Consider the following 18,956-nt stretch of genomic DNA (forward strand, 5'->3'; position numbering starts at 1 on the left):
GGTTTTCATGTGCCCTTTATGAGCACTCCAACTTAAACAGTTACCCCATGAGATTGCAGGGCTCGGGGAAAAAAACAAACAACTCTGAGTCCTAGAGACTGTTTACAATCCACAGCTCTGGGCTCCGAGGGCTGGGCCCTCTCAAGCTCCTACCCAGAGAGGAGATACTGCCCGCTGGCAAGGGGGAGAGAGAGAAGTCAAACAGACTCAGATTACACACAGCTGGGGCTCCCCAACATCTGTGCACTTGTGTTTCTCCCAAGCTGGTGTCCCAGTACATGTGTTTATAAAGGGTAACAGGAACCAGAATTTTATTTCTAATGCAACGTTAAAGTCATAATAATGTTATGCATTTAACTTTTCAATCACTGGTTTGAAATCCTGCAGTTTTTTAAAGCTTCGATGCAATTTCCTAAATTTGTCCAAGTGTGTTAAAAACACAGATTCCCTACACCACGCCAAAGCTGCTGGTCTCAACCTCCAGCCAAGACACCAGGGAATCAGTATCCTAACAAGGGCTGCAGTTGACCGCTATGCTGGGACACACTGGGTTTGTGAGCACCCCATCCATGGCACACGCTGCCCCAGATGAGCACCTACAAACCAAGTGTCCAACTTCAGAATCATTGGGGAACCTTTAAAAATGAATGGTGTCTGGGTCCCACCCCCAGAGAAGCAGATTCAGCTGGTCTGGGGTACAGTTTAGACACTGGGGTTTTTTAAAGCTCCCAAGAGAGTCTCATGTGCAGTTGATAGTGGAGTGATTGTTATAAACATTTCCTGAGTGACTGATAAATTACTCTGCTTGCAATACTTGCTGGCAGAGCAAGTATTAACACTGTTGGAAAAATACTAAAAGGGTGTTTTTCATCTGTTTCCAGTGAACAATATTCTAGAAGGACACTATAGCCATTTCTAAGATAAGGCTAGGGTTTTTAAAAATATATGAGTAACCAAAGCAAATGTTTAAATTAAAAGACAACTTATGGCTGAGTACTAAGGATGGACAGATAGAAGGAAGGGAGGAAGCAGATGAATTAATCCGAAGACAATTACAAAACAGAATATCTGAAAAAATTCTGAAAATCAGTAAGAAGAATGCAAATAACACAATGGGAAGTGAACAAAGGGAATTAACAAAAGGCATGTTATAGAAAAGGAAACACCAAAGGTCAATAAATGTGTGGAGAGAGGCTCAATCTGATTATAATCAGGAAACTGCAAAGACAAATCACAATAAAATAGGCCTTTTTACCTCCCTATACTGGAAAAGTGAGAACAGAAAAATGTGCTCATCCCGATGTGGGTAATGCTGAGGGGCAAGGAGCAGGCTCCCACTGCTGCTGCGGGCGTCTGCTGGCTGTGAGCACAGCTACTGTGGAAAAGGACCTGGCACTATCAGGCAAAGCCCAAAAGGCTCAAGCCCAAACCTGAGCAATTCCACTCCCAAGCACAGGCTTTGTCTAGAGAACCCTTTATGTGGGCAACTTCAGACATATCCGAGGATGTTCGAAACATCATTCATGATAATGAAAGGAAAAAAGGAAAGAATCAGGGGCCTTCCTGGTGGCCTATGGGTTAAGTCTCAGTGCTACAACTGTGACCGACTGAGTTCGATCCCCAGCCAGGGAGTTGACCCACATGGAGCAGCAGACCGCTCCTGTCTCACCCGCAGCTCCCCTCAGCAGTGTATTTCAGGAGATCTGCCTGTTCTGCTCCCCACTCTGTCTCTGGTGAATCCTTTTATCCCTACCCCACACCTCTGATCTACACCCCTGTTCTTCTACACAAAAATAAATTAAAGTCTAAAAAAAAAAAAAAAAAGAAAGAAAAAAGGAAGAATCAGATGCTCATTGCCAGAATGAATGGAAATAATTTCTGATTCAGCAGACTCACTGTTGATAAACTGGCAAATTTCTCCAACTGATCTATAAGGTCAACATAATCTCTATCCCACCTGGGTTTTTTTTAAAATATATATAGAAATTGACTGACCCTAAAATTCATATGGAAATGCAAAGGACCCAGAATAGCCAAAATAAAGTAAAAAAAGAACAAAATTCAAAGACTTACACTACCCAGCTTTAAAACTTACGGTCAAGCTACAGTATCCAAGACAGTGTAGTAGTGGTATAAGAACAGACTTACAGAGCCCTGGAGTAGAACTGAGAGCTCAGAAACACTCTTACATTGTAGTTAACAGACTTTGGATAAAGGTTCCAAGATCATTCAATAGGGAAAAGGTGGCTTTTTCAACAGATGGTATGGAAATAATTGATAATGCAAATGGGAAATAAAAATAAACATATAAACCATATGCAAAAATTAATTCAAAATGAACCACAGACCTAAATATAAAAGCTACAACTATAAAAACTCTTGAAAGCATAGCAAAAAAAAAAAAAAAAAAAAACAAACACCTCACAACCTTGGGTTATGCAGCATTCCAGAAACAACACCAAAAGCACGAACCAAAAAAAGAGAAGACCACTAAACTGGACTTCATTAAAATTAAGAACTTCTGTATTTCTAAAGGCACCAGTGTGAAAATGAAAAGCCAAGCCACAGACCAGGAGAAAACACTTGTGGACTAAGCACCTGATTAATTAAAAAAACAAACAAACAAAAAAAAAAACCCTAGTATGAAGGATATATAAAGAATTGTTACAACTCAACAAGAAAATAAATTATCTGATTTTCTAAATGAGTAAGTCTTGAATAAATATATTTCCCAAAGCAGATACAAACAAACAGTCAAAAGCATAAGAAAAAATGTTCACCCGCATGAGTGATTTAGGAGATGCAAAGAGACACCACTTCAAACCTTCAAAGGATGGCTATAAGCAAAAGACAATAACAAGTGTTGGAAGATACAGATGAACTAGAATCCTCAATCCCAGCGGGTAGTAATACCAATGACGCTGCCATTTTGGAAAGCAGTCGGCCATTTCTCGAAAAGTTAAACTTAGCATGTGACCCAGCCAATTCCATTGCTAGAAATCCACCCAAGAGAAATGAAAAGATATTCATGCACAGTCTTGCCTGCAAATGTTCACAAGAGCATTATTCACAATAGCCAGAGAGTGGGGACAGCCAAAATGTCCATCAACTTGTTCACAGAGAAGTAAAATGTGGTTATCCACACAATGGAATACTGTTCAGCAGTTGAAAGGTACAACGTACAGATAGTACAACATGGATAAACCTCAAAAACATTATGCTAACTGAAAAAAGACACAGAAGATTAACAGCAAATGATCCCGTGTTAACAAAATGTCCAGGAAAGACACATCTATAGAGTCATCAAACAGAACTGTGGTTTTCTGAAGCTGGCAGTGGTGGTATTTGATTGCAAACAGCTTTGAGGGAACTTTGGATGATTATGAATATATTCTAAAATTGGATTGTGCAATAGCTGCGCCACTCTATAAACTGAAAACCACAATTGTACACGTACAGTATGGAGATTTTATGATAAGTTAAATATATCTCAATAAAGGCAAGAAAAACAAAACCCTGGATGGGCTAAGCAAATAAACTGAACTGAGCTCACTTCTCCATACGCCGCACTTTATCATTTTTTGGATAAAGAAGGCAGTCTTTAACATATTGAAAGCAAAATAGTTATTATTAACCAGATGTGGAGTTAATTAAACACTCGTGGTTTTTTTTTTGTGTTTTTTTTTTGCAAAGACACGAATTTAAATCTCCTCCAGATGTAGAACGCTTAGAAGTTACAGTTCTATACTACAATACTCTATGGACAGATGATGCCAATAAAAATATTTTGAAGATGAAGCTGTTAGATTAGATATTTTCTCACTTGAGCCACTCAGCAAGCAACCCCCATCACATGCACCCAAGAGAGACCCCTTCTTCAGGAATATTTACTCTGTAAACCAACAACAGTGATAGAAGGGAAATGGGCTGTCACGAATCACCAAAAAAAGCCAGCACCCACCGTACAGAGTCATCTTAAAAGACTTCAAATTCCAGGGTGAAGACTCCCAGGATCTCCCACGCCTGGAGCCACACAGAAACAGGTGAGAAAACAAATGTCTCATTACCATGACACTGAACAAGAATGGAATCGGTCCTTTTGAATACTGCTGTTCAGAAACTCTCTGTTAACTCTGCTCTGAAAATCACAGTGCATCAATTATTCTTTTCATGGTGTTCTTGTGAGCATGTTTTGCCAGGATAGGATAAGGGTCAAGAAGCAGAATAAGCTATTCTCCTTCTAGAACTTGTTTTTGTGAGCCAAGAGTTGTCACTGGATCAACAAATTCATCAACAAAGAGGATATGACAAATGCACTCTCATTAACACTGTAAACATGTTTTGTCACACAATCACGCAAAATAAATATAGCCCCAAAATGCACATGTCAGGGACATATAATATTAGTCCCAAAGATACAAATCTGGTTGGTCCATCTTTAGTCTGTACAAATTATTAATGTTGTGTAGGCGGTATCACTAGTTAGTAATCTAAGAAGAATTTCCTTCAATTTTGCAGTACACATCCTGTGCAACTGTTCATGCTGGCCCTGGGATTCCCATTTCATAAGAACACAGATTTATAATCACGGACTTTCACAGAAAATATGTGAAAATAGAACAGTTGAAAAAAGTAGGATAAGACCCAGAAGGCAGGCCTCTGAAAACCTTAATTATCCACAAAGGAGTAATACGCGTGAAATTCTGAAAGAAAAAAATAAATCACTAGATCTGACCTGGATGACTATTTTTAGAGCTTTCACTTTCTGGTCTGAGGCCCAGGCATCTTTCAGTGACTGGTTGAGCTCCTCTATGCGGTTCACATAGTCTTGTTGAGTCAAATTCAACAGCTCCTTCTGGGATCCCTGCAGGCAGAAAGCAGAAGGGTAGGCACAGAAGAAAAACACTGCTTGACCATCATCCCCGTGAGCAATCCTGAGTACTGGCTGAGCTGCAGTCTCTAAGCTTTCCACACCAGGATGGACAGTTTTTGACTTGTGATCAAAGAGATTCTTGGAGTTTTCTGCAAAGATGGGTAGAGGACAGTGAGTGAGAGACTAGTCCTGGAGACAAGGCAGACCTAAGCCAGCTCCCAGCTTGGATACAAACTAGCTGTGTGATTCTGCATGAGCTGCTATCCTGCCAGAGCCTCCTCTTTGAACAGGAATAACAGGACTTAGCTTATGCAACAGTTACTGGGTCTACCATTTGCCAGCATGGCATTCCAAATGTTTAAGATACAAAGGTAAGCAAAAAAAAAAAAAAAAAATGTTCTGCATAAAGGAGTTTAAGGTACAGAGAATGAGGTGGGTGTAACACGAAGTGGGTAAGTGCTTGAAAAAAGAATTCTAAGACACGTCAGAATTCACTGAATCGGAAGGACCCCACTATAAGAAGCCCAACTGTTTCATGTACCACTAAGGAAAAAAAATGCTGATCACTGACATGTACCCATCCAGAGGCACACCCCAATTTCAGGAATATTCAAATGCTGAGGAAAGGGTTCATCTTAGAATGGAATAAGGACTCTAGATTTATGGTAAAGAATGGCTTCCTGGAGGAAGTAATGTTTGAGACAACCCTCAGCGCTGTACAGATTTTAACTAGACCAGGGAGAGAGTGTTCAGGACAGAGGGCAGACCCCAGAGAATTGTGGCCAAAGAGAGCACAATCAACACCTGGAGGAATAATAGAGTGCAGCCCCTGCACACGGCACCTGCATGTTCATCCCTGGCTCTTGTTAAGATGCTAATCTGCAAAGCTCACAGGACTAAGGGTCGTGCCAACTCACAACAGGAGACCAGGAACCAAAATTTTTTTTTATAGGAACGTTCCCTGGAATCCAAAGTGAAGAACTCTTTATTAGAGAAATTGAGTAGCAGGCTCAGGGAATCTGGACTGTCCCAACTGGTTGAGGGACAGAACCCTGCCCGCTGCAGAAGGAAGAATCGCGTAACTAGATGGGGACGTGGCCCTGGGCAGAACGGCACGTGTCCCTTCCAGGCTGACGCAGTGAGATGTGACCCTCCTGTCAGCTCTGCTGAGACTGCCCTGGAAGCTAGCTATTGAAATGGCCGCAGCATGAGGTGGAGGTGAGTCTGTCCCGCACTGGAGGAGTATATGGGAGAGACATAATCCTTTGTGATACGAAGTCCTTGAGATATGGGAGCTTATTTAGTGCCACAGCACAACCTAGCTTTATACTCCAACGAACAGGCTCTGGGAAGCTGAGCTGGGGGGCGTTTGCTGCTGTGAGTAGGGAGAAGCAAGGAAAGCAGCATGCAGAAGAAATGGGGAGCTGGACAGAGGATCTGTGACTGGAGGCTATACAGAACCAAGAGACACAGAGAGGGGAGATGTCAGGTTTCTGGGCTCCAGAAACTTCACTCTGGTTCCAGGCCACTGAGCCTGGGATTCTGTGTCGCATCTCTGTATCCTCCGGTACAGGCTACACCAACACAGGACAAGCTCAGGTACACTGGTCTAGACTAGCTACCCTTCATTTCAACATAAGCCAGCCCGAGTGACTTTCAGATACTCACAGCCTGGAGAGCTTCAATTAAAAACCTGAGCAACTCCCTTCCTACCAGCCAAGGTTAAAGTGCAAACTGAGGCTCTTGGGTACCCTAGCTCAAAATTGAGGAAAGAAGACTCTGCGGAGCACCCAGCAGCTTGGGTCTCAGAGCTGGGGGATTCTCAGGGACAGAGCATCAGTGCTTCCGTTCTATAACCTTTGTGGTTCACACAGCATCTGCATTCACTCCACACAACTCTATTTTTATCCCCATTGTAGACGAGGAATTGGGCATAGGAAAGGTGAAAGTTAACAAGAGTCCCGTTAATCAGCAGGACTATAGATAAGTAAACTGAGGCACACAGCTGTTAAGCACCTTGCCTCCAAACAGGCAGAGCTGGGATTCAAACGCAGGCAGTCTGGCTCCCCAGTTTGTCCTGTTACCCATCATGCTCTGCTGCTTCTTTAAGTGGAGTTCCAGAGGATGCAAACTCACCGGCCCCAGGAGGCAGGCTAGTCATGGTGACCAGGGACTCAAGACAGGCAAGGCGACTGCCCTGAGAAATCCAAGAAGGGGGCCACTGTCTTGGACATTGTGGATTGACGGCAGGATTCAAGGAAGTCAGAAATCTAGCCTGACTGTTAAACTCACTGGTTTTTAAAGTTGCCCAATGAGTCACTTTTTACTGAAAGCCCCTGCTGGCCAATTGTGATGGAATCTTTGCAGGTTCCCAAGGGCCACGTCCAGCTGCAGAGCAGTCGTGGGCGCCTCTGCAGCCAGGAGGGAGCACTTCAACGCTGCAGGCTGCTTCCCAGGGAGGGGATTCTGCTGGCGTTCACCGTTAGATCCTGTCCCCAGACGACCCAGGTTTGCTCAGCCGTCACAGTGAGGAGAAGCTCCTTCAGAAAGCCAGCCCCAGGCAGGCACCTGCGAACTTGGCCAGCTGCATGGCTGGCACCATTCCCAGAGCGGGGAGGGGAGACTCAGGAGGACAGAGCACAATGTTAGCTGGAGAATTAATCAAAGAGCAGCCACCGAGGCTGATGACACTGGGCAGAAGACACAAGGGCAGTGCTCACCTCCTCAAAGTCATCCAACTCCTCCAGCCTGGTCCGAACCTTCTCGGACATCGCAGATGTGGCTGCCCCAGCTCGGCCTAAACAGAACAGAGAGAGTCACCTAGCAGGTCTTCCCTGGCCCCCACCCGCAATGGCAGATAGCACCTTGTGCTTTACACTTCACCCCAAATCAAGAGGCCAGGGAACAGTTTCACTACAGAAGGCACCGAGATTCTGAAAGCCACGTCCCTATGTAACCAAAGCTCCGCTGCGAGCATTTCTGCTGAGCAGGCGCCCCTGGGCAAGTCACCCACTACATCTGATATTTACACACTCTTCACTGGATCACTTGTTTGTTCCTAAAGAAAGGCAGTCCAGATAAGGATGCCAAAAACCCATCATTTAATTGTTTTCCACCAACAGAAGGGCCTCTCAGGCTCCTACTCACAGTGCAGAATTGTACCCTTAGACGAACAAAACAACCATCTCACTGTCTGCCCGGAGGTGGGAACACAAGGGCTTCAAAGCCCGCTCTCCGAGCAAACAGGACTAAGCTGTGTCTCCTGCCATCATTCTGTCTCAGCGGGACCGGCAGTAGAGACCAAGGACTGGGGTGTGGGGCCAGCTACAGGCAAGGCGCCCGCTGCCAGGGCTGGCCTTCTCCAGTGCCTCCTACTGCAGAGCCCTGACCCCAGGGGCCCCTACTCTAGATCTGAGATCCCCTCGTTCCTGCTGACCAAACCCGTTAGCAGGAACTGAGTTTTATACCTGTTAAGGCCCTGGTTTCTCAGCCAGCCCTGGCCTGGATCAGCTGAGGGTCTTGGGCAATGATTTTATCACTAAATACTGGTCCCTGAACACTATAGATCCCAGCACACACACCTCACCAGTGTGTCTGCGTTTGCACTAGGGGTAAAGACCTCAGGCATAGGAGCTCCAAAAAGGAAAGTTCAAGCACTCCCCAGAAGGTGAGAGGCACTTGGGGGTGACTCGCTCTGTAACTCCAAAATCAGGCTGTGACCTGGTTTAGTCCTAGTAACCGCCTGGCCTTGTGTTTTGCCTTTTTCCCCTCATTCATCAAATAAATAGGTATTTCATTCTATTAAGTCTATACAAAATAAGCAAATAATAGCTTCAACTGAATTAAACATCAAAAGTGAATACTATGGGTTTTTTCCTTTGAAAAATTATATTAAAAATGATGGGAGAATCCCCTATTAAAACAGCAATAATAACAAACACTTACCTTTTTCTGATCCCATAAATAGATTCTGCAGAAGGAAAAAAAAATTTTAATAGATTTTAAAAATTACTGGATTCTACAATAAAAAATAAACCTACTGATATACTTAAATTATCATTCAACTAACACAAGACAATATGACCCATCATTTTCAAACACAGCTATTTAATTATCCAAATGAAAAACAAAAATGTTTACTCAAAGATAGAAAACACACCTCACATAAAATTATGGTAGATTCCAATTTTGACACAATCCAGACTCTCGAAGTGAGACAACAGTTTGATGACAATGGAGTCCAGCGATATTATTCAGCTTATTCTAAATTCAGGTTTCACAAGCTGGGTGCTAGGAACAGTGACAGCTGGAACATTCTCCTGTGGGGCTGTCCTGTGCGTTGCAGCCAGTGTGGCAGCACCCCTGGTCTCTCCCGACTGGATGCAAGTTGCACCTCACACCCAAAATGTCTCCAGACATGGTCATATGGCCCCTGGAGTGCGATTACACCTGGGTGAGAATCACTGCTTTACGTTAACTCAACATATTCAGGAAAAGTTTAAATACCATGGTAATTCACCATGCCCTTCTGCTCCACGGTGTGTGCCCAGGAAAGTGGGAGAGGAGAGGCAGGAGTAGCAGACCTCTTTAGCTGCCTACAGTCCACTCCGTCATCCCCAATCACACCTCAATTTTTGATGGACTCCCTGTCACATTTCCCAGCTTCCTGTCACACCCTGTGACGATCTTGGAGACAGGCAGGTGGGGGCTGCCTGGCCAGCCCTAGCCCACCCACCCCAAGACTTCTGTGTCGAGAGAGAAACATCGTTCTTGTCCTGTCATTAGGAAAACTTCAGTTACAAGCACCCAACACAAAATTAACCCACTTTCTCTGGCTGGTCTAACCTTCCTAGGCCTTCTACTAAGTCAGCAACTTAAAGTACAGTCAGCTGTGCCCTAATGACCTCTTGGTCAACAACGGACCACATACAACACATACAGGAAGGTGCTCCCAAAAGGCTGCACCACAGAGCCTAGGTAAGGAGAGGGCTGTGCCACCTCAATACACGCTATGACATTCCCACAATGATGAAATCGCCTAGGATACATTTCCCAGGAGGCATCCCGTTTAAGTGGCAGTAACTGTAAGAGGTTAAGTCTCTGGGCCTTCCTGGTGGTGCAAGGGGTTAAGATGCAACCTACAAAGCTGTCCGCAGCCACTGCAGCATGAGTTCGATCTCCGGCCAGGGAGCTATCTACATGGCACAGCAGACCTCTCCTGCCTCGCCCATTGCTCCCCTCAGCAGTGTATTTCAGTCAATCTGCCTGTCCTGCTCCCCACCCTCTCTCTGGTGAATCCTCTCACCCCGCCCCATGCCTCTGGCATGTACCCCAGTTCTTGTATGCATAAATAAATAAATCTTTAAAAAAAAAAGTTAAGTCTCTTAGGTCATCTGTCCTCAACACGGGCCAACAGTGCCACCCAGTGGCCACATGAAGAAATGATGAATCTCAACCAGGAAGGAAACCCACCTGGGACTCTGGGTGGGGCTGGCCCAGCAAAAGCAAGAAGTAAAATTGCTCCCCTCATTTCCTAAGTCAAACCTCCCCCAGGGACTCTGCTGCTTCAACTCCTTCTCTGAACTGTGCCATATCCCTAATCCTAAGTGAAATCCACAGATCCCAGGATTTGGGGCAACATGACCAAAAAAATAAAACCACTACTAAATCGGAAGCAGGTGCCGGGAGAAGAGCACACTGGCACTCACGATGGAGAGCTTCTCGGTGGTGGTGTACCGGGCAAGGATTTCTCCTCGTCTGTTGGCCCATGGCTCAAAATCCGATCCTACGATGGAGCAGTCATCTCTATCCCGTTTCTTTCTGGAACTGTCCTAAGGAAAGGCAAGACAACCTCTTCAGCAGCAGTATCACCTGAATCTTTTTTAAAAAATGTATAAGCAAAGATGGTAAGCACAGCTGATAACACTGTATGATATACTGAAAGGTGCGGAGACTAGAACTCTCTGTTCAGCCCTCCCCCCGTGAGGGTAAATATGAGAGGTGATGGACATGTTCATTAGCTCAACAGGGAAATCCTTTCACAATGTAAATGTATGTCAAAGCATCTTACAAATTGCTTGCAATTTTATTTGTCAAGTAGACATCAATAAAACTGAAGAAAAAGTATAAGCAGAGACAATCCTGCACTGCAGAACAAGCAGACCTCCCCAAGGTCTGCTATGATAAGGCTTGCAGGCCGCTCCACCACAATGGGCCCATAAACACACCAAGAGCCGCTGAAGCTCAGGAAGAATCAAGCAAAGGCAAATTGACTGAAAGATCATTTTCAACGATCAGCATGAGAAAAGGTTAAAACTGACAGTGTTCAGCTTGCAAGGCTGCAGGGAGGGGGCACTCTCAAACATCAATGGTTGACATACAAATGGTAAAGCCTTTTTGGAGAACAAGTTGGTGGTCATCCTGAAAGCCTTAAGTACACATTGCCTGAAGCCAGTAATGACTTCTCAGGAAGCTACAGAAATTTCCAACAGAAATCCTGGGGTGTCTGCACCCAGAGACATGTGTGTTCAAGGATCCAGGCACCACTGTCTACACTAGCAAACACCAGAAACAATCTATTATGTATACATCGGTGGAGGACTGGCGAGTTAAAGCATGTAATACCCATTCTTTAGAACATGACACAGTCGCTCAAGATAACAAGGTTATCCTGTAAGTACTAACATGGGAAGTTCCCCAAGATATATTGCCAAGCTTGAAAAAAAAAAGTTGCAAAAGTATAAAGATTTTTAAAAGTAAGTAAATGTCTGCAACAGCTGCACAGGATGGCTGAGTGTGGATTCTGAAGTCACACTGGCTTCGAATTCCAACTTGGATCTTACTCAACACCTCATCTTCCACGGCGGCCTCTCTTAATAAGGCCCCTAATTCCTCTCTGGCAAGATAGCACGAGAACTAAAATTGGAATGCACTTCAAAAATGCTACTGTGGCTACAGCCAACACAGTAGGCCGATACTGTTATTGTTGATATGTATATTGCGCATGTATGTAAATGCTCATGTATGTAAATGAGTATGCATGACATAAATGAAACCTATGAACAAAGGACAAGGCAATGGAAGAATCCAGATTACACTGACAACATGGAAGACTTTCAGGGAGGAGAACAGAATAAAGGGAAAAGCTCAAAGGGACATCATCTGGGCCTCCCCTCGTGGCGCAGGTGGTTGAGCGCAGAGCTGTGAAGCTGTCCGCAGCCTCTGCAGAGTCGGTTCAATCCCGGCTGGCTGGCAAGGCTCCCACATGGCGCGGCAGTCCTTTCCTGACTCACCCACTGCTCCCCTCAGCAGTGTATTTCGTCAGTCTGCCTGTTCTGTTCCCCACTCTGTCTCTGGTGAATCTTCTCACCCTTCCGCGCATCTGGCCTATACCCTGGTTCTTGCATAAATAAATAAATAAATAGATAGATAAATAAATAAATCTTCAAAAAAAAAAAAGACTTCATCTGTAGCACGTGTCTCTTTTACAGGAAGCGTTAGTGAATTACTTGGACAATGACATAAAAGTAAACCAAAAGAAGGAATTCTAACAAGTGAAATTAAAATGAAGAATACATTCTTAGATGCTTTGCAAGAAACTTCCAGGCTCTACACCAGCCTCTCATGGGCAGCATCCTCCTCTTTAATCTGGACCCTATGAACATCTGGATTACCTGAATTGTTACCACCAGACTGGCCCTGTGTATTCTGCTGCAACTTAAAAACAAAAAGACAGATTCCTGCTCCCCTGGGATCGACCCCCCACCCCCTCTGGACTGCCAGGGGTGCGTTACCATGGCGGCTGCTGTGGTTGCAGGGTCCGCCGTGGCTGCGAACATGGAGAGGGGGTCGGTCCCATCCAGGACGCTGCTCAGTGGGTCCACCACAGAGCTGGAGGAGGAGGAGGATGTGGAGGAAGTGCTTCCTTTCCGACTCACTTTCTTTGTCTTTGACTCAGTGACCTGTGCGGGGGATAAATAAAGGGGAAATGAAAGGTTCCAGGGCCTTTCCCGGTGAAACACTCCAGGGTTTTTCCCTTGTTCAGTTGGCTGCATTGTCCACTCCTTTGCAGCAGAGACACTTATTTTTTGTGAAAAATAGCCAGGATTCAGGATCCCAGCTATTACAGAGGCGAAGGTAGGAAGTGAGGGTCAGGATGAAAGAGATGAGGCCACAGTGATTTAGAAGACACTGAAAGGACTGCATTCTTACAGGGGCTTCTCAAAGTGTGGTTCCAAGACAAGCAGCATCCACACTGCCTGGTGGCTTATAAAAAACATACAATCTCATGCCTCAACCCCGGTTGTCACTCTCGAAGCCTACGCAAGGCCATCTCATCACTGCAAAGCAATGAATGTCCAGCTCCTTCCTTTCTGGAGAACTTCACCCAAGACCACATGTTGAAGGGCGGGTGGGGTGTTGGGAGTGAAGCATGTCTTTGTTCCAATGGCTCCCTCATCCCTCCCTGACTTCAAATGACCAGATCAGGGGTGAACCTCCGAGCCAAGAGGATCCAACCACAGTGCTGAAATGTAGGACCATGTGCAGAAGAGGAGGTTAGCCTCTGCTCCTCTGTAAGGGAGGAAGCTCTGCACACGGGCAGGCATCCATGGGGAGCAAAGAACACCCACTCACCTTCAGAGAGGCAGAGACAAGGATGGATGGAACAGAATGAAGGGGAGTTAGTGATGGATAAGAGAGAATGCCACTGGTTCCTGGAAAGGTGACGCAAAGGAATGGCTGTCATTCAGGAGTCCCTCCCTGATCACACCTGAGTTGGTGACAAGAGATGAAAGGGCTTTGAGCCAGTGTTATCAGCCTGACCTCAGGGGTGAGGACGGAGGCTGGAGTTCAGTTTTATCGGGGCCAGGGAATCCATCCATCATGCCTATCCAGTTGGTGAACACGTGAAGAGGAGGGAGGTGATGCCCCAATTCCCCACGCCATGATTCAGGACCCTCCCAGACCTATGGGTCTCTTCATCTGGCTATTCCTCATTTGCATCCTTTACAACAAAATCATAGTCTTAAGTCTGATTACTGTGAGGTGTCCTAACAAATTATTAAACTTGAAGGGTAGGGAAAGAAGGGTTTGGGAAACTTGGATGTGTACTGTGGGTGGCCTGAGGCCCCCCCAAATTTGCAGCTGGTGTCTGAAGTGAGGACAGTCTTATTGAAGACCTTGTCCTGAACCTGCAGGGTCTGACTCAGGGAGACCGGGTGAAGCACCTCCATTGCATTTGTCCCGGATGTCTGCCAGGCTCGATATTCCATGCTTCCTTTGGGAAAGTAGCCCTTCCTGACTTAGCTCCTACATGCATGCTGGGGTGGATTCTGCTCCCAGTTTCCAGGGTGGGCACAAGCCCCACCCAATCAATCAACAGATTCTCAACCCACCAGGGTGGGTTCAGGGATGGACAGGTCACCTACTTGGTTAAAAAAAAAAAAAAGCTGCTGAGTAAGGGAATCTCCCTGATAGGGTTTTGCTGAGTCAAAAGGAAATACCCTCCGAGAGCGAGTCTATTTAGTATATGGGAGGGGGCGGGGGTGTGAGCTGCTGAGAAGGGACCAGCTTGCTGGGGGGTCAGCCACAAAAGTCCATGCAGGTATGAGGGCCACTGCTTGGTCTTGTGACTTGCTTTCTGTGACTACCTCCATGGCTCTCACTGTCACTGAGAAACTTTACATCGTTGGTGTCCCCTGGCACCTGTCAATTTCATCAGCAGCCATGGTGACAACCACGTAACTTCTGTTATTTGCTCGTGAAAGTGCGTTAAGCCCAGAAGACTTCTAAAATAAAGTCACAGAGAGATCAGAAGACTCTTCAGGCAGAGCGATTCTTAACATTCCAAACAGACAAATCAAAAGGCAAGGGAGATTTTGTTTACACCTTCAAATCAGGAACAAAGGCATCCCACACCCTGACAAGCTCACTAACAGAAAAAAGTGGGAGGGAAGATAATGGTGGGGAAGGCCAACATTGGTGAAAACAGGGTGAGGAACAAGCTGGGGGATTTCAGTATGCCAAAGCAGCCACCAAGGGCAAGACAGGTATCACCCAGGAATTTTAGGGGAAAAGAAGCTCACTAGAGATGCCCTTGACAAAACTTACAGTTATGGGCTTCAGGGGGTGATAGTCTCCAAACTCCAAGGGAACAGCCTCCAACCGGCATGAAGCAAATTCCGCCTTGTAGTTCCTGTTTCTGGAATGCCTGGGGAACAGCAAGACATCAGTTAGCTCACGAGATACTATCACATGTGACTTCCTCGTTGACCAGGTTGTTTATAACTGAACGATATTTCTACCAAAACCAAGGGGAAAAAAATGCTAAATAAAAGGAATGTTTTAAATCAGTTTCTGAGATGTAGGGGAGAGTTCATTCGCACCCCAAATAATTCCACTATCACTATCACAAGGCACCCGTGTGACAGGAAGCCTGAGGCTCCCATCCCTCCTCAGTACTCCCACCAGAGAGCCCTGACAGGCCTGTGAGCCTTGGCAGGCGCAGCCCCTCCTGCGTGAGGAGCTCCTATTCACCCTCCAAAACCCAACTTAAGATTCTTCTCTGGTGCCTTCTCTGAGTACCACAGTGGGGCTGATGTTCCTCACTGCCTCCTTCCTGACTTCCACATGCCTGCCCTGAGCAGCCTCCTGATCTGCGGGCCTGCTCCCCCGAGCTGTCAGCTCCCTGAGGCCAGAGCACGTCCCGGGCTCGGGATCGGGGCCGGCGCGGCGCAGGCCCGGGGCGGCCATGTTACAGATGAGGAAAAGCAAGGAAGTGAGGCGCTCTGAGACAGCCAGTCTCCCGAACCGTCCGGACTCAAGGCTCAGTCCCCCATTCTCTGCACCAGCGCCCCCAGAACCCGCGCCAACTTCCCCCGGGAAAGCGGACCGGGGGAACACGAGTTTTATTTAGGAATGGATGGGGAGGGGGCGTGGAAGGCGCCGGGGAGAGAGCGACGCGCCCCCCTGCCAGGGGTCGGGGCCCCGCTGGCCCGGACTGCGGCGCGGGGTCCTGCGGTCACCCCCTCGGGGTGAGGGGGTGCGTGGGGGGCCGGCCAGGGGCGCGCGCACGCCACGCTCCCGCTCCCGGAGCCCGAGCCCCCGGGGCGACCGAGCACTGCCCCTGCCCAGGGCCGCCCGCCGCCGGGGCCTTACCAGGGAAAGGCGGCCATCTTCGCGGTCACGTGACCGCGGCCCGGGGCCGCCCGCCGCGCCCACCCCCAGGCCCCGCCCCGCCCCGCCGCCATGACCGTGCGGGGCGCCGCCCGCCGCGGGCCCGGGGAGGCTCCGCCGGCGCCGTGGCGGTGCGGGGCGCGGGCCGGGAGCGAGCCCGGCGCTCGCGGGCTCCTGGACGGGGTGGGGCGGCCGACCCGGGCCCCCCCCCCGGCCGGGTGAAGCCTCGCGCCCCCCCACCCTGGGTCCGGGCTGTCCTGTCGCGGCGTCGGGCACGTGCCGCGCCCCCCTCCCAGGACTAGCAGCCTGGGGTGCGAGCGCCCCCAGACCCGAGCCTCGCGGCTTTTACCGGAACTAAACCAAACGGGGAGCCTGGGGGTGGCCTGTCACCCCCTGGGCACAGCCGGGGTGTCTGGAAGGGCGGTCTCCGGCAGGACTGCAGAGTGCCGGCCGGTGTTCGCTCCTGCAACGCAAGAATCACAGCGTGTTTCCCTAACAGCCAGCTGCCAGCCCGCAGCAGGACTGCAAGGGTTGTGGGTGGTGGAGGGGCCCACAAAGCTCAGGAGGGAGTAGAGCCCCAAGGGTGCTCCTGAGCATATCCAGCCATAGTCACTGGACCCCACGGACTTGTCTGGCCTCAGCAGCTGGTGACTGAATCCTGAGGCAGGACACTGGAACTTAAGCAAGTGTGGGCTGGGGGTGTTTCGCATCACAGGAGGAGAAGCAAAGCCAGTACAAATGGGTACGCAGATGCTCAAAAGTATTGTCTCCTCCTCAAGAGGTGAAATGAAGAGCCTTTTACTCAACTCCCAGGAGGTGATCAGGCAGTCACAAAAGCTGGAGTCAGGGCTACGCAAGTGAGCAGCTTCGATGTATCACCCTTAGCATTCTCTCCCACCCGCGCCTCAGCACGCTTCCAGCTGTTGTTGATAGCTAAGACATTGCCAGCTCTAGCAAGCTTCTGCCCTCTGGAAAGTCCAGGCCATGATGCTGGGCTCAGTCCTGGCAGAGGTTACATATTAAAATAGTAGGGTATACATTTCATGGGAGTCTTAATGTTTCCTGCTTTGGCCAAGTACTTTTCCAGATCTATCCCTTAGCCATCCTTTCCTTGGGAAGTACAAAAGATGAAACCAGATTTGCTTTAAGATGAAAAGTTTATTTTTCCTTCTATCTAGAAGCAAAACTAGTGAAAATTAAAGTATAAAAATAAATACAATTTACATTAATGGACAGTCCACTCAAAAAATAACAAAAATAATGTATATAAATAAAAATCCACTGAAAGCACAAAACAATGTCTGGCACTTATAAGAAAAGGCTGTGAACATTAAAAATATGTTGAAAACACACAAACTATGTTATCTTTAACTTAAAAAAAAAAAAACACTCAAGTTTCTCATTCTTAATCTGAAACTAGGTCCAACTTTATCCAAAACATACTATTTGTTTTAGCTAATCAGCTTTAGTGTACACAAAACTTCTATTTTTCTTACTAGAAAAACCCACAATGACATGAGTAAGTTGTATCCTGAGTTTTCAGAATGATAAAGCACAACTTGTCATATTAAAAAGATAACTGAGATACTTCTCCTACAAATAAAAAACTGGTAACTCAGATATTTTTCACCATCTTCTCATTTTCTGGTTCATTCATTCAGTAATTGACAGTTCTCAACAAAGAAAATCAAGTTTATACCCAGAGTAGATTATTATTTTCTGTCTACAGCTGGATGTAAAAGCTAAATTTTAAATGAACCAAAAATCAGATAAAATGATCTATACCTAAAGTCATAAAAGGATATTAAGATTTGCATTTTCAAAACACCAGTATTTTTTTAAAATTCAAGTTAGAAAGAGTAAATGCACACAGTCCCAATTTTATGTGAGAAGCACAAAGCCCTTTTTGGAAATGCAGTGATAAATTAATAGTGACATTCTCTTTCATAAAATCATATTCCCTTGGTAACCTTTTTTTGTAAAATAAACATGTCAGTGATAACATCAGTGCCTCTTAAGTAATGCTGAATTTTAACAATATTATCCCAATTTGGAAATCTGAATTTATATTATATAGCCCTTTATCTTCTCCTAAATCAAGCATGCTAGAAAAAGCAGACTATGATGAAATAAAATTATACAGACAAAATATCACAGCATGCAACATGTTACTCTTATTTTACAGCAATGGATGTAATAATGCATTCCTAGGTGCTATTAATTTCAAGGAGATTGTGCTGTCTTCCCCAATTTGCTACCCACCAATCTAGCAGAAATATTTCTAAGAGTCCCAGGGTAACTTACATTTCTGTAAACCAACAAGTTGTTAAGAGGAAAGTACACTTGCAATCATAATGGTGACCCCCAGATACTTCTGTGGTAAATTATAGGTGGACCACAGTCAGCAGAAAGTGTCTTATCCTGTGTGGTCATACTGTTAAATCCAAGAATATGAAGACTGAGAGACTAATCAGTTTTTCAAGTTATCAAACGAAGGGAAAACATTCTTCAGCAGTAATTTCCCCTTGAGTAGAATAGTATCTGTTTCTCAAATTCACCAGAGATTGAAATTTCTATTTCAGAATTTATTTATAATTTAACATAGCTTTTCAATGTTTTATAGAACTAATGCCAAATGTCCCTCAGATTTACAAAAAGCTTCTCTGCAGATATCTGGGTACATAAAACAAACTTATTTTTGTATAGGTTAAGCACAGAGATGAGTCAATGACTAATACTAGTTTGTCTTTGCCCAAACCGAGTATTATGAGGAGAAAAGGGATGCACAGAAGGAATCAACCACACTGAGCAAAATATCCAGAGGCTCAGTCCTCTTAGGTCACTTTGCCTGTGTAAACAGCCCACGGTTAAAGTCTTAGGCAGGACAAATATGGATGAAACACCCCCT

The 18,956-nt window shown here is 46.2% G+C and overlaps 1 protein-coding gene across 1 annotated transcript in view; it reads right to left on the minus strand.

Moving 5' to 3' along the window:
- Positions 1 to 16,047, minus strand: part of VPS35L (VPS35 endosomal protein sorting factor like) — a gene marked incomplete at both ends in the record, with an annotated part of 95,763 nt that extends 79,716 nt beyond the window's left edge. Inside the window, 7 exons of the mRNA XM_084250228.1 lie at positions 4,736 to 4,864; positions 7,594 to 7,670; positions 8,819 to 8,843; positions 10,582 to 10,704; positions 12,667 to 12,834; positions 14,984 to 15,083; positions 16,031 to 16,047. Coding sequence (XP_084106354.1) covers positions 4,736 to 4,864; positions 7,594 to 7,670; positions 8,819 to 8,843; positions 10,582 to 10,704; positions 12,667 to 12,834; positions 14,984 to 15,083; positions 16,031 to 16,047 — 639 coding nt within the window. The remainder of the gene's footprint in view (positions 1 to 4,735; positions 4,865 to 7,593; positions 7,671 to 8,818; positions 8,844 to 10,581; positions 10,705 to 12,666; positions 12,835 to 14,983; positions 15,084 to 16,030) is intronic.
- Positions 16,048 to 18,956: the final 2,909 nt, after the last annotated feature.

This window comes from Talpa europaea (genome assembly GCF_964194135.1).
Source record: "Talpa europaea genome assembly, chromosome: 12".
NCBI lineage: Eukaryota > Metazoa > Chordata > Mammalia > Eulipotyphla > Talpidae > Talpa > Talpa europaea.